Genomic DNA, 16,736 nt, shown 5'->3' with positions numbered 1-16,736 from the left:
AGCATTTTGAATAACTATCAAACTGTCTTCCAACATGACTATACCATTTTACAATCCTACCAGCAATGTATGAGAGTTCCATGCATTCCACATACATTCTGCATTCCTGTACCATATTCTACCAACTTGTTATTGTCTTTTGTTTTTTAGCCACCTATTGGATATGAAGCCGTATCTCAATGTGATTTTGACTTGCATTTCCCTAATGACTAATTATGTGGGACATCTTTGCATGTACTTATGGGCCATTTGCATGTCTTCCTTGGAGAAATGTCTATTCATATCTTTCACCCATTTTTTTAAAGTTCATTTTATTTATTTATTTTGAGAGAGAGCGAGAGCAGGAGAGGGGCAGAGAGAGAGAAAGTCCCAAACAGGCTCCATGCTGTTATTGCAGAACCTGATATGGGGCTCGAACTCATGAACCTCTAGATCATGATCTGAGCTGAAATCAAGAGTCAGAAGCTTAACCGACTGAGCCACTCAGTGGGCAGGCACTCCTCTTTTACATATTTTTTTAAATCAGTGGGGACTGAGCCACTCCCAGGCAGGCACTCCTCTTTTACACATTTTTTTAAATCAAATTGTCTTTTTATTGTTAATTTGTAAGCATTTTTTGTATATTTCATATACAACTCCCTTATCAGATATATGATTTGTAAATATTTTCTTCTATTCAGAGGGTTATCCATTCACTTTCTTGATAGTGTCCTTGGAAGCAACACTTCTTTGTCCTTTGAAGTGAAACGCTTCAAAGTTTTAATTTGATAAAGTCCAGTTTATGTATTTTTACTTTTGTCACTTGTGTTTTGGTCATACCTAAGAAACTATGTCATGAAGATTTACCCCTATGTTTTCTTCTGTGTGTTTTATTGCTTTCGCTTTTAGGATATGATCCATTTTGAATTAATTTTTATATATTATTAATTAGGGGTCCAATTTCATTCATTTGCATGCAGAGAAACAGTTGTCCCAGTACCTTTTTTTTGAAAAGACTATTTTCTCCCATCTTTTTGATAGATTCAACCTCTGATTGGGAAATGTGTCTATGCAAAACTCATGCATCACTTAATTTCTAAACTCATTATCATCATACTTATTTAATGTCCACCAGAGCTACCTGTCATCTCATGACCTGAATATGAATAGTCATAGGTTAATCTGCTCTGGCATCTGAGAGATGTTCAGGAAGTAAGCTATATTTATTTTTTTAAAAATCATGTATCCTAGGGGCACCTGGGTAACTCAGTCAGTTAAGCGTCCGACTCTTAGTTTTGGCTCAGATCATCATCTCACAGTCTCGTGAGTTTGAGCCTCATGTCAGGCTCTGTGCTGACAGTGCGGAGCTTGCTTGGGATTTGCTCTCTCTCCCTCTCGCTCTCTGCCCCTCCCCCACTCACACTATCTCTGTCTCTCTCAAAATAAATAAGCTTTTTCAAAAATCATTTTTCTGAATACAGTAATATTTCATATTATTCTTTACAGATAAAAAATGCAACACTTTTCAGTATTATTTAGTCCTATATTTTCTTGTATAAACATACCATTTTTTAAACTGCAAAGATATTGGTAGAACCTTTTACTTATATCCAGTGATGATTCATTAGAGCTAAGGCATGGATTCTCCACCTAGCTTCAAAGTTTACTTTTTAAACAAAATTTACATAAGCTAACAGAAAACATTTGTGGTGGATTTTTACTGTGTTAACTTAGTTAAGCAAGAACTTATTTCCAGAAATTTTCTTCCTTACATATTTACATGTTAGCCTGGACCACAAGAGACATTTTGGGTGAGATTTGGAAGACAAAGGTGAAAAAGCAGCCATCTTAAAAAAAAATATTGAGACATAATTCACTCTCCATATAACCATATAACTCACCCATTATCATCTTCTTTTTACACTCAAAGGATTAGTACAGGTACTACCTACCGTTGTAGTTCACACCCATGGTCTCTGATTTGTTGGCTCACGGTGGAGGTGTGATGCAGCAGCTGGGTCCAAAGCAACTTTGTCTCCTGCTGGATCTCCTCCTTTATTTTTTTTTATTAAAAAAAATTCTTAATGTTTATTTGCTATTGAGAGACAGAGAGAGAGGCAGAGCATGAGTATGGGAGGGGCAGAGAGACAGGAGAAGACACAGAATCTGAAGCAAGCTCCAGGCTCTGAGCTGTCAGCACAGGGCCCGACGCGGGGCTTGAACTCACAAACTGTGAGATCATGACCTAAAGTCAGACGCTTAACTGACTGAGCCACCCGGGTGCCCCAAGTATCTCTTCCTTTAGCTTCTCTAACTCTGATTCCTGGGTCAGCTGCGCATTTAGCTTCATAACTTACTAGCTTCTGTTGCTAGTTAATGCATCACTGAAGTTAGAGGCTTAGAGGTGGTAAGGGACCTAAGCAGATTCCAGCTTGTCCTCAGGGGTTCCAGTTTATCTTTGCCCCTCCCCACTTCATTTTTTCCATCTGGATTTCCTGCCATGCTGGCTTCAGGCCCAGCACCAGACACAGAAGTAAAAGCCATATAGAAACTACTTAACCAGTTTTCACAGTTGTGTAAAGTCAAATTCTATAACAAATCCTGTATCGTTTCCAGTAGTACTTTCTCTGATCAAATCTTGTTACACCATTACACACTGACAATCTTTGAGAATCCTTCCTGTCAGTAAGACATCTAAGTGTGTAATAAATGAAGAGTCAATTAGCCTATGCAACCTTCACCGCTAATTAAAAAATGTTTGTCTGGAGGGTATTTTATCCAATCATTTTTTTGTATGAGCTCATGTTTCTTATAATACTCAGCTCAAGATAATCACTTGGATCTTCCCTCATGTTCTGTTTTAGTATATCAGATGAACACCAAGACTGGATAAAATGGCCTGGAGGTAAAAAATAAACTTTTAGGTCTACTGAATACGGGAGTACAATGTACAATACTAGCTAGGCTTGCTAATCAGCCTCTGAGAGTGATAGAATTAATTTAAGGGATATGGAATGCTACTATAGAAGGTATAAAAATTAAAATACGGTTAAAATTTAGAATGTGTGATTTTTAAAATGTATGTTGTAGAACTATTTTTTTACATTAATGTATAATTGGCATAGATAAAAATTTTAATAGAAATTTCTATCCCTACCAGGTAAAATTTAAAAAGGAATATGAGTAAACATTAAAAAAATATTTTTTTTAAAAAAAGTGGGGGGCTCAATCAATTAAATGCCTGACTTCGGCTCAGGTCACGATCTTGCGGTTCATGAGTCCAAGCCCCGCATCAGGCTGTCTACTGACAGCTCAGAGCCTGGAGCCTGCTTCAGATTCTGTGTCTCCCTCTCTCTCTGCCTCTCCCCAACTCATGCTCTGTCTCTGTCTCTCTCAAAAATGAATAAACATTAAAAAATATTTTAAAAACTAAATTAAAAAAAGGAATAATATATTAATTGTCTCTTTGACCAGCACTAATTGGAGATGGAAAATGAGAATCTTTAGAGCTACTTAAGCCAGGCCTTGCCTACTGCTATTGCAGAACTGGGTCCCTCATTTCAACCGATTGATTATTCAAGGATATCAGGCAGTCAAGCTGGTTCACTGGTAGCAGTTCCAGAATATAAGATCATGGAAAGCAGTGGCCCACCAGTGTCCAGTAAACGGCAAAATGCTTGTGAAAGAAGAGAGGAACAAGTGGGTCCAGGGGGCTAATTTATATGTGGTATTCCTGTCAGTGGTAGAATTGGATACAAAAAGAAGTCCTGCTCTTTGAGTGTATACTGACTCTTGGGCTATTACCAGCAGATTCACAATTTGGTCTAGTAAGTGGGACAGAAATGGTTGGATGATAAAAGGAGTACCACTCTTTGAAAATCTTTATGTAAGTTCCAAAGACAAACAAAAGTGAAACATGTTGCTGCTCACCAAAGAAACTTTATGCAAATCAACGTGGGTCAATGAAATGAGTTGACATTAGGGAACTCAAGCCATGTAGCAATGGACCACATGATAAAATGTACCAGTGGCCTTCACTGAAACTCAGATTGTTAATAACAGTTCTGTTTACAATTAGCCTTTGGAAGTATTCCCAGGGGAGAAGGTCCAGTGCATAGCTGGCAAGTAAATAATATTGACCCTTTATCTATTGCTCCAGGGAACTTAACTGGATATTGACAGAACTTGATACATATTCTGGATTTGGTTTCACATGCCTAGTGACTGAGGCTGCTGTTTTTAAAACTACCAAAAAGTTGGGGTGCCTGGGTGGCTCAGTCGGTTAAACATCTGACTTTGGCTCAGGTCATGATCTCATGGTTCATGGGTTCCAGCGCATCTGTGCTGACAGCTCAGAGTCTGGAGCCTGCTTTGGATTCTATGTCTCCTTTTCTCTCTGCCCCTCCCCTGCTCATTCTCTGTCACTCTTTCAGAAATAAATGAATGGGGTGGGAGGGAGAGGAGGGTGGGAGATGGACACTGAGGAGGGCACCTGTTGGGATGAGCACTGGGTGTTGTATGGAAACCAACTTGACAATAAATTTCATATTATAAATAAATAAATGAATAAATAAATAAAATATTACAAATAAAATAAAATAATGAATAAATAAATTTATTAATTAATTAAAATAAAATAAACATTTAAAAAAACTACCAAAAAGCTAGAACAAGAATATTGTATCAGTTTGGCCCTCTTAGTTACATTTCTTCAGATCAAAGTACTCACTTCTTTGCCCACATGGTACAACAATGGGCAAAGAAACATCACATTCAATGGACTGGGCTTATCATATTCCTTTTTCCCCTTAAGGAGTAGATTAATAGGCAATTATAACTGGACTAAACACAACAACTACTTTAAAAGATGCAGGGAGGACAATGGATTGAAGGATTTGTTTACAAACCTCTAACTTGTGTTTTGCATCTTAACATGAGGGAGACTGAAGTTGGGTCTCTATTAGACAAATTGTTATGCTTTTACAGTGGAAGTAGGGAAAAGAGAGTGGGGGATAATAGAGAAACAAAGACAAACTTTCCATAGTTTATGACGATTTTCTTTTTTAATGCTGTCATAGTCTGTTTGGGCTGTTACAACAAAATACATACACTGAGTGGCTTATGTACAACAGAAATTATTTTTCATAGTTCTAGAGGCTCGAAGTCAGAGATCACAGTGTCAGCATGCTTGAATTCTAATGAGGGCCCTCTTCCAGTTTGCAAACTACTGATTTCTCATTGCATCCTCACAAGGCACAGAGCAGATAGCAATAATCTCCCTCATGATTTTTATACAGGCACTAATCCCATTTATGAGGAAGGAGCCCTCATCCAATCCTAATCACTTCCCAAAGGCCCCACCTCCCAGTACCATCACATTGAAGGGAGGGCTTTTTGTTTTCATTTTCGTTTTTAAGTAGGTTCCATGCCCAGTGTGGAACCCAATGCGGGACTCAAACTCACAATTCTGATATCAAGACCTGACCTGAGATCAAGAGTCAGAGGCTTAACCGACTGAGCCACCCAGGTGCCCCAGGGGAGGGTTTTGAAATAAATTTGGGGGGTGGGGATGGACACAAACAATCAGTCCATAACAAACGAACTGGGCTGCTCATCCCTAGACTGGATATAAAATTAAGGGCTCCCAAGGCCGATAATCTAAAACAAGATAATGTCTACCAATGTAAACCTAATGCAAGAATTTCAATGAGATTGATGGGATAGACTATCCCTTCCCCCATTTTGGAAGATAAGACTAACTCTGCAAATGTTTTGTTGCCTAGGAGACAGGATAGCCCCATTTTCTCTACTTAGTCTGATCCCCTACACTTGGAACAGCCTGAAAGGCAAATCCAAACATGTCTCATCTTGTTATCAGATACATGGACTAACCTACTGGCTGGGACAGAGAGAATTTTAGGAAGAAAGGTTTGGATTAAAATTAATGATTAATGAAAGAAAAGTAAAATTATTGCTGAGGGGAAAGGAGCCAAAAAATGCCTTTTACAAAACAGGGCGAAATCTAACAATTCTAGTGAGGCTTAGAGAGAATGATATTCTGTCTTAGCTGAAGGACCCTGCCAAAACCTTCTCTCTTTTGAAGAGCCAGGAAATGAGCTGAAGAGAAAAAAACAAACAGACAACCTTCCAAGAGTGGTCTACTTTCTCAAAATGAATGAATAAAGTTGAGAGTTCTAACTATGACTATATTAAAAAATACTAATGTGGCTATATCTTTGGCTTTTGTTTCACAGGACATTATTCCTACAGAGGAAAATTGGACTAAGAAGAGGTAGACATGATTAATGATAGATTGATCATGGTTATTAATGTTTCAGCAGATGTATACTTTAAAGTTCAGATAGTTCTTGGGAATGCAAGCTGGTGCAGCCACTCTGGAAAACATTATGGAGGTTCCTCAAAAAACTAAAAATAGAACTACCCTACAACCCAGCAATTGCACTACTAGGCATTTATCCACGGGATACAGGTGTGCTGTTTCAAAGGGACACATGCACCCCCATGTTTATAGCAGCACTATCGACAATAGCCAAAGTATGGAAAGAGCCCAAATGTCCCTCGATGGATGAATGGATAAAGAAGATGTGGTATATATATACAATGGAGTATTACTCGGCAATCAAAAAGAATGAAATCTTGCCATTTGCAACTACGTGGATGGAACTGGAGGGTATTAGGCTAAGTGAAATTAGTCAGTCAGAGAAAGACAAAAATCATGACTTCACTCATAGGAGGACTTTAAGAGACAAAACAGATGAACGTAAGGGAAGGGAAACAAAAATAATATAAAAACAGGGAGGGGGACAAAACAGAAGAGACTCATAAATATGGAGAAGAAACTGAGGGTTACTGGAGGGTTTGTGAGAGGGGGGATGGGCTAAATAGGTAAGGGGCACTAAGGAATCTACTCCTGAAATCATTGTTGCACTATATGGTAACTAATTTGGATGTAAATTTTAAAAAATAAAATAAAAAAATAAAGTTCAGATAGTTCTAGATTAGGGAAGCAGAAGAATTATAAAGTCAGCATAAAAATTTATGCTGGTATTATTTAGTGGTTTAGTTTCTGCTTGAATTCCTATCACCTCCTTACTGATTATTGCAAATGTCTAGAATCTATGTATGACTTTCAATTCTAAGGCAAGTTAATTTCTATAAAAATAAGGATAATTGCTTTGTTGTAAAAAGGTTTTGACCACAGATTAGGGTGGTGGACTGTACTCCAACAGTTGATTCCAACAGGGCAGAAATGAGCCTGAACTGTTTTGCTAAAGTTCCTGCATGGCACTGACCCCCTGGTCAAGGCATGAAACACATTGATTAATAGTGTTGTTTTGTAACCATGGGTCTGAGGAGTTTTGGTATATTTGTGATTTGTACCACTTTGTCAACAAGGGATTACTAACATCAGTGAGACCAGTGCTTTATAGCTGGTCTCAGCTCTGCTATTGAGACTGGTTGTTTAGCAGGAATACATCTACATGACCAGTAAAATGCAATAAACTCCACCTAAGATTCCATTTGGACCTTTTGCTTCCATGATATTCTGTGTACACATCTGTGTTTCCTGATCTGAGAAAGAAACCTCATCTGGTCTCAACCCTTATGGAGGGCAAACAAAGCAGCCTACCCTGGCCTCTCTGGACCCCTGACATTGAAGGAAACTTTGCTGTGATGCAATCCTTATTTTAATGCCATCGACACATTCTTTTTTTTAAAATAGGCTGTAAATTTGTAAGGATCATCATTTTGAAACTTGTGAGTCTTCTTAAGCAATAAAACACTGTTTAACTATTACTGTTATTGCATGTATAGTGCATGTATAGATATTACACATTAACTAAAAGTATTCTTAGAAACTATACTTTTTTTTTAGAGAGAGAGACAGTGAGAGAGTGTGCACAAGCAGGAGAAAGAGAGAATCTTATTTTTTTTTAACGTTTATTTATTTTTGAGACAGAAAGAGACAGCGCATGAATGGGGGAGGGTCAGAGAGAAGGAGACATAGAATTGGAAACAGGCTCCAGGCTCTGAGCTGTCAGCACAGAGCCCGAGGCAGGGCTCGAACTCACAGACTGCGAGATCATGACCTGAGCCGAAGTTGGCCGCTTAACCGACTGAGCCACCCAGGTGCCCCAAAAGAGAGAATCTTAAACAGGTTTCATGCTCAGCCTGGAGCCAACTCAGGGCTCAGCCTCACAATGGTGAGATCATGACCTGAGCAAAACCAAGAGTCAGCCACTCAACTGACTGAGCCTTCCAGGAGTTCCCCAAAAGATATTCTAAGAAAATCAGGGCATGCATTTAGGGTATCATCAGGAATAAGAAATGAGAGATGCCTAGCTGGCATTGGTTAAGTGTCTGATTCTTGATTTTGGCTCAGGTCATGGTCTCACCATTAATAGAGTGGGTTCAAGCCCTGAAGCTAGTTCCGTGCTTCTGTACATGCTCTCTCTCTCCCTCCCTTTCTCTCTCTCTCAAAATAAATAGATGAACTTAAAAAATAAAATAAAATAAAAGATAAGAAAGGAAATAAAGGATGACAAAAAAGATGTAATATTACCTAATTTAGGGGAAACATAATAAGCAGAATATTTTGACTGCAGAACCCTACTACTTAAGAGGGGGTCAAAACTGTTCCAGTTCCAATTAGAACCATCCTCAAAACAGCTGTTTATTTGAAAGTAAAATGTTTGACTAAACTTCCAACTACTATTATATCATACTGTGGTTGGCCAAGAGTATGACCAGAGTCCAGAAAATGATTTTATGGTATTTAAACATCTAATCCTGGAGTTTCCCCTAACTCCAAGCTAAAGGCACCATGGTTAATGTCTAAAATGAGACAATGGGGAAATTTAAGAGGTATTAATGAATAAATTGGTATGTTCAGTGAAATATTTTGTAGCATCCCACATGAATTGAAATGGGATGAATTTGGAAACCCTCCCATGAAAAATTTTCAGTTCTTAAATGTAAGTTGTCTAGGACTAGGGCAAAAGTTTTGAGTAAACATAAGATCAGGTTAGATCCAGCAGATAAGAATGAAAAGGAGATAGCTTTTGACAATATTTTGAAAGCACAGTGGGAAAGCAAAGAAATCTTACCCTCAAATTATTGAAACCAATGTATTTGTATCTGAACCAGGGACAAAATCTAGGACAAAGTTTTCCCAAACAGAATGATCTATATGGGTGGAGGCCTGCTTTTCCTACTGGAAGACTGACCCTACTTTCAAACATAATTTAGGACCTGATATCATTTTCAACAATTAAATCATAGGACTACTGAGTAATATAAGACAGACACTGTGGTTGTTTAATGACTGAATAAACATGACACAGAAAAAGAACACACAGTCCTTGGCTTTGATAAATAGTTCTCCACCCAAATACTGGAAATCACATAAGTGGCAACTGCCATTAAATTATGAATGACTCTGTACACCAATTACTTATAAGCAGAGTAGATAGATCATCAGGGACAGTCTAAAATAAAACCTGATGGTCATTAGCCAGCAATAGTTGAGTATTTTTGATGTGCCAGCTCTTGTGCTGTGTGTTAGGTATAATATGTAATTCACAATAATGCAATAGGTAAAATTATTATTATTACCTTTTCACAGATGAGGAAACTGAGAACAATAAAGTCACTCCAGCCTTCTGACTTCAGACCGTAGTTTAATGAACTGTGCAGAGGGACTAGTAGCAGCAATGGAGGAAGATGATCTGAAAAGCAAAAAGCAGCTCACTAGACTTTAATCACCAAAAATGATTACTTCAAATGAAGGATTCATACTATCCCTTCTTCTATACATTATGCATAATGTCTATGAATCACAACATCAGTTAAATTTCCACTTTTATAAAGTATTTTCTTTTATTCTTCACTCATTCATTCTTTTCTTTCTTTCTTCTTCTTCTTCTTCTTCTTCTTCTTCTTCTTCTTCTTCAACATCATCATCATCCACTGTTAACTGTAAATTGTGCATTGCACTAATATACTAAATCTTAATAAAATAATCAACCAATCAAAAAGTCCTTACCTTCTATTTCCTAGTATGCTGAGGATTTTAACAAATGCCCACTTCCCTTCAGTAAAGCAAAACAATCCCTGCCTACACAAATTTTGACAAGATGCTGCACAATACAAAATAATGCAAAATAAAAATGTGTAAAACAGAGACTGAGAGCTAAGAGGGGATTCTTTGATTTTCTTTCTTGTATCCAAAAGGTACACATTTAAACTCATATTCTGAGAGGAAAAAAGTAACAAGAGAACCACTAAACTGACATTATGTAAGGCAGACTTTTTCAAATGCAACAGACAGGCATCTAATACTTTTAACTGAGATTTTACATTTTAACTGTTTTTGTTATATTAATAGTAAATATGCTTCAAGCAACATTTCTGAAGTCATCAGTGTACTCAGGAGATGCTTTTAGTGGTTTTCCTAGGAAAAAATAGTTTTTAGTTTTTTTTAAAAAATGTCTTATTATTTATTTTTGAGAGAGAGAGAGAGAAACTGAATGTGAATGGGGGAGGGACACAGAGAGGGAGACACAGAATCTGAAGCAGACTCCAGGCTCTATGCTGTCAGCACAGAGCCCGTCGCGGGGCTGGAACCCATGAACCGCGAGATCATGACCTGAGCCAAAGTCGGACGCTTAACCAACTGAGCCACCCAGGCACCCCCTAAGAATAGTTTTTAGTTTAAAAATATTTTTGTTGGGGTGCCTGGGTGGCTCAGTTGTTTAAGTATCTGACTCTTGATGTCAGTTCACATAGTGATCTCACAGGTTGTGAGATGGATCCCTGCCTAGGGCTCTGTGCTGACAGCCTGGAGCCTCCTTGGGATTCTCTCTCTCCCTTTCTCTCTGCCCCTTCGTGCTCATACTTGCACTCTCTCTCTCTCAAAAAAAAAAAATTAAGTTTTTTTGTTAAATGCGACACCAACACTTAAATATAATTAAGATCCATAGTTCTTCAAGTGTTCTTGCTTTTGGTTATACTTTTCCGTATACATTCATACAATGTGCTTTATTAGCCAAATATCCTACCATAATCAATCAGCAGGTAATTACTGAGCATTTGACATTTATAAGACTCTGATGGACACTGTGAAAGAGAAAGGGAATAGATGACAGGGCATTTGCCTATGAAGAACTACGCTGAGTGAGAGACTAAGAAAAACAAATGAAGAAGGAACTTTTAAAATATTCATCCCATGGCTATGGAGAAGCTGTTACTACCCTGGTTCCACAAATACCTGCCCCTCTGGCCACCCCTCACTTTCTTTTGCTGGTTGCCATCACTCAGCATTGATCTTTTAACATAACTCTTCCTCAATGTTCTCTTGTTCTTCTCACTATACACGGTCACCCTAAATGATCGCAATTCTTCCGTCTTCAAATTAACGTCAATGCAAATAACTCCCAAATCTGTATCTCCTTGTGCTGTGGAATCATATTTCCAAGTGCCTGTTGGATTCACTCCAATGGACTTTGTGGTTATCTCCTCTACATGCATCATACCCCAGGTCCAGAGGTAGGCTTCGTTGGGCTAAGAATCTTATCCAACCCCTTTGCTAGTTATTGATTTAAAAGAGCACAAAGCATTCTTTTTGGTCTCAGGGAATGATTTAGTGCTGGGCATGAAATTTAATCTAGGCATTGACAGGTGAAGAAACAGAGCCACATGTAGAGATGGACTCTTTTTTCCCCAACTAGTGTAAGGCAGGAAATGTTTTTTTCTCCTATATAGGTTCTTTGGCTAGTCTAATAATGAAATTGACATTAGACAGATGAGCAGGAGAAAAATTTAATTTCATACTTACAGGAGTTCACAAAAATATCAGACTCAAAGAAGTGACCAAAGCAGGCAGGTTTTATACCTTTTATTTTATTTTTATTTTGTAATGTTTTTATTTATTTTTGAGAGAGAGAGAGAGACAGAGTGTGAGTGGGCGAGGGGCAGAGAGAGAGGGAGACACACATCCCGAAGTAGGATCCAGGCTCCGAGCTGTCAGCACAGAGCCTGACTTGGGGCTAGAACTCACGAGCTGTGAGATCATGACCTGAGCCAAAGTCAGACTCTTAACTGAGCCACCCAGGAGCCCCTATCTTATATATTTTTTAATGTTTATTTTATTTTTGAGAGAGAGAGAGAGAGAGAGAGAGAGAGAGCATAAGCCAGGGAGGGGCAGACAGGGCAGGGGACAGCGGATCCAAAGCAAGCTCCACGCTGACAGCAGCAAGCCTGATGTGGGGCTCAAACCCACGAGCCGCAAGATCATGACCGGGGCCAAAATAGATGCTCAACTGATGGAACCACCCAAGCACCCCAGTTTTTATACCTTTTAGACAGAGACAATAAATTTGTGAAGAATTGAAAAGACAAAGAAGTGTGGGCTCAGAGTAGCAAATTCATGAAGAAATAACTAGGTTTGTTTCTATAAACTTCTTGGCCCAGAATGTCTTATCTCTGGCAATAAGAATCGCTTTCTACCCTCCAAATGCAAGGAGAGTATGCTTCACATGGGGAATTGTTTTCCGTCTTTAGAGGGACAGAGGATCAGAGTCTCTTTCTTACACTGGTTGTTTCTTAAGTAACTTTAATTCAAAATAATCAAGATGCCAAAGTGGTGTATTTGGGGGCAGCGTGCCCCAAACCCTATCAAGTCTTGTGCAAGTATGAGGCCAGAAAATTTGCAGCAATCTTAAAAACCAGCCTAAGTAAGAGACTGATACAAGGAAGAGAACAGAGGCGAGAGAAGGGAAATGGAACTCGAGATACTTTAGGTTAACCCTAAAGCCCATCCCACCTCTGGATTTCTGATTTGGGAACCAAATGTTGTCCTTATTATTCCAGCCTATTTGAGTAAAGTTTTATGCTGCTTGCAGCCAAAATAATTCTAATTGACATATTCATCTAAATAGGTCCCTTACTGGCACCACATTCCAAGATATCTAGAACTGAATTCATCAAATTTTCTCCCAAACCTACTCCTCATTTTGTATTTCCACTGTTGCTTAATGGACTCATCATGGACATGATCACTTAAGCTAGAAATCAGTTATTTGGGATTTCTCTTTCTTTCACAACCATATTGTTCTGTAGTTTCTGCCTCCACAGTCTATCTCACCTCAGCTCCTTCTTTTCATCCCTTATTGTCATCTCCCATGGCCATCACCTGTGACCTACAATATTGTAATACTTCCTAACTGGAGTTTCCCAAGTTTTATCTTTCCTCTTCTTTCAATTCATTCAACACGTTTCTTTCTGCCGGTAACTTTTAAAGTAGAGATAGAGTGGGGAAAACATTTTTAAAAGTAAAAAAGAAAATTGATGCCATAACTTTGCAGAAATTCCAATGAATTTCCATTACCTATAACAGCATTTTCTAAAATGTGTTCCACAGAACAATAGTCCTGGGGAAATAGCAAAGAAAGGGTTTTGTGATCAAATACATTTAGGAATTTCATCTATGGGAGCCAAATTCTGAGATAGCTCTCAGTGATCCTTCCTGTCTCTGGGTACTTATTTCCTTCTGTGGTGCCCTCCCACACTGTATCAGGGTTGGTTTATGTGAACACTAGAATATGGTAGAAGTGATGGTATGTCACTCCAAGGTTAGGTCATAAAGTCTAATCTCTCTGTTGGTCTTTCTTGGATCATTCATCGTGGGGAAGCTAGTTGCCATTTCATGCAAAGAGGTCCATGTGGCAAAAAACCAAGGCCTTAAACCAACAGCTAGAATCTACTTGATGGGATTATACTCTTTTTCTACTGGAGTGTTTAAAAGAACAATGGTGGAAGAGCCCTTTCCTCCTTACCAATGCAGATTAAGACAACAGACTCTGGTGAAATAGAGAAATAATTATTTACAAAGGAAACTATAATATACAAGAGGCAAGAGTTAACATATGATCTAACTTGAGCTTTCCTTTGCATTCCAGAAGGGAAAGCACCCAAAGACTTCATTTGGATAGAGACTTCATGGGGCCCTTTCCTTCATTCCTAAAAGAACAGTCCAGCCTCTTACCCCTGCCTCTTCAAGATAGCCCTACAACCCCATACTTTCCTTGGGAGAAAACCTGTTCCTGCTCCTTCCATAGGAAAAGATTTCTTCCCCTGGAACTTTCTCCCTCCATCTGCCTCAGTCTGCCTATTATTTCAAAAAGGGACTGTAAGAGTAGAAAGAAGTCAGCACAAGTCACTATAAAAAGGCTGATAATATTGCATATCACTACTTACCTGCTTCTGTTAGGCAAGAATTTTTCACCAATGGAGTACCCAGTCTTATTGACTCTGGTCTCAAGTAATTTTCTGAACTTCAACTAGGTGAGCAGCAACACTGCCAGTCCCTTATTTATAAGGGTCATTTATATGGTAAGTATGTCTCCGAAGGACTTGCATTAATGGTTTTTCCTGAAGATATCAAAGTCTAAATTCATACTGAAGAAAGAATGTGTCCTCTATTATCAAGACTCCCCATTGTGTTGGTTGCCTGGGTGGCTCAGTGGTTAAGCATATGACTTTGTCTCAGGTCATGATCTCCCAGTTCTTGAGTTCGAGTCCCATGTCAGGTGAGTTTGAGGCCTGAATTGGGTGAGCACAAGCCCTGCTTTGGATGAGCCCCACTTCTCTCTCTCTCTCTCTCTCTCTCTCTCTCTCTCTCTCTCTCTCCCCCTTCTGGGATTCTCTTTCTCTCTTCCCTCGCTCAGTTGAGCCCTCTCTCTCTCAAAAATTAAGATATAAAACATGATTCTCTGAGAGTTCATAGTTTGATATAAGATTGATTATTGAGAAATTGTTTGGCCAGGTGTTCTAACCCTGCAGGCTAAACCTCAATTTGCTAAATGAGCCTCTTTGATTTCCTAGTCCTCAAAGCACAATTAATAAAATTTCCTCAGAGTCTTGAGCCATGATTTCCTGGGCTCTTAAGCATACAATATCTGATTTGGAAAAATATGTGATCTTTAATTCCTGTTTCCCTCCCTAAATCAATTTCAAAGATAGACTAATAGAAGTCAACCTCAAGATCCTCTTTAAAACTAGTTCAAATCCTAAGCAGCCAGCTCTATGCCATCTCCTCCTGGTTTTCCTTTAATCGCCAAGAATTAAAAGGTTCAGAAGGCTTTTTTTTTTCCAGAGAAAGAGAGAGAAAAAGAAAACAAAATTAACAACAACAATTGAATCTCAGCTATTGTGGAACCTAAAGTCCCAAGATTTTAAGAAAAAGAAGGCTCTAGGGGCACCTGGCTGGCTCAGGAGAGCTCGGTAGAGCACGTGATTCAGGTTGTGAGTTTGAGCCCCATGTTGGATGCAGAGCTTACTTTAAAAAAAAGAGCATCTAACCAAATAGTCCAGGCCAGTCTAGTTCTCCATCATTCAGATTCCCTTCAATTCCTTAGTAAGTCTCAACCAAGTGTTCAGACGTAATCATCTAGTGAGGCATAAGCAGGACATTTGTCTACCCCCCTTCCTACCAATGTACTGTCGAACAGTATTTGCACTTCCATGGTAACTCCAGCCCCGCCCCCCTTGTCCTCCCTCATTATGGATTTGATGCATTTCCAGTTTCTTTCTTGTAAGGTACAGTTGAGAGAAATAGGATGGCTGAGATTGAAAAGAAGAGCCAGTGCAGACCTACAGAACCACTGATTAATTATAATTAGAATTTTTCAAAGTAACATGATGGAGAGCCATGACATGGAGAATAGTTCCCATATATTATGTTGTACAAAAGAAACTTGCTTTGACCTCATTTTCTTCTCATTATCCCTTTTTTTCCTTTATCGCTTTTTGCAGGTTTTTGTTTCTGTCTTCTTTTTATTGGATTTACATTTTTCATTGTGTCCTTTATCTTGGCAGTTCTCCTTCCCACCACCACCCTTTTTTTTACACTGCTTAGTACACTGTAGAAATGTATATTTCTAAATTTGTTATACTGCACTTTTTGTTCTTGAATAGATACTGGGGAAGAGGAGTTCAGGATATGAGAAATTTGTGTTATGTTCATTTTCTGCCTCAGTAGAGAAATAGTGCCTTCTAGTGTTTGCAGTAACATTTTGTATTTGCACCATTTCCATTCTGAAAAGTAAACCAATGCTTTTACTTTTTGTATTTCTCCTATTTATTAAATATATTGATAATATTATCATTTTTATTTTAGGGACTTAAAATTCAGTATCATAAAACATTTTTTTAATGAGATGATGATATCTAACTAAGTAAAAGGATTAGAAAAAATGTATTTTACATAGTGCATTCCCCATTTAGCCGCCAGCAGTCACCAACGGGTGAGGAAACAAGTCACAAAATATGATTCATGATACTGCCAAGCCACAAATAAAGAACTGCAAAAATTCAATGTTTGAGGGCACCGTGAACAGGAAATGTTACAGAGAGGTTATTCAAACTTTCTATTGCTCCTTTCAGGAGTGATTTGGTTGACATGTCTTCCTTGGTTCTGCTGCTCCTAAGTCACCTCTATTTCTCCTAGAACTGGCCATATTCTTTGGGAGAAGAGCTGTGCTCTCAGAGAAACAGATATATACCTTAAGAGATTTATCAGTTGTGAGAAGTTAGCCATTGTCCAGTATTTCCCAACTTCCTATGGTTGGATAAGCATTCCCTGAAACGGATTCTCACTTGTTAACTTTTACGAAAATGTGAGGATAAGTGTGTGCATGTGTATATACATGGTATTTTTTTTTTTTACTGTTTTATTT

The 16,736-nt window shown here is 38.5% G+C and overlaps 1 protein-coding gene across 4 annotated transcripts in view; it reads right to left on the bottom strand.

Annotated features, from left to right (window-relative positions):
- The window catches only part of SMIM14 (small integral membrane protein 14), a 127,138-nt gene that overhangs the window by 99,828 nt on the left and 10,574 nt on the right, over positions 1-16,736 (bottom strand). For 3 of the 4 annotated variants that reach the window (XM_030314006.1, XM_032593004.1, XM_030314007.1), the window contains 2 exons: positions 9,616-9,728; positions 1,932-2,032 (listed from right to left, as the gene is read on the bottom strand). In XM_030314006.1, the coding sequence (XP_030169866.1) occupies positions 1,932-1,950 (19 nt within the window). In that variant the 5' untranslated portion in view covers positions 1,951-2,032; positions 9,616-9,728. The remainder of the gene's footprint in view (positions 1-1,931; positions 2,033-9,615; positions 9,729-16,736) is intronic. The other variant, XM_030314010.1, reaches the window with a different exon arrangement.

Source organism: Lynx canadensis, chromosome B1 (genome assembly GCF_007474595.2).
Source record: "Lynx canadensis isolate LIC74 chromosome B1, mLynCan4.pri.v2, whole genome shotgun sequence".
Lineage (NCBI taxonomy): Eukaryota > Metazoa > Chordata > Mammalia > Carnivora > Felidae > Lynx > Lynx canadensis.
The sequence above is the reverse complement of the archived record's forward strand: the minus strand, read 5'-3'. Positions and strand labels throughout refer to the sequence as shown.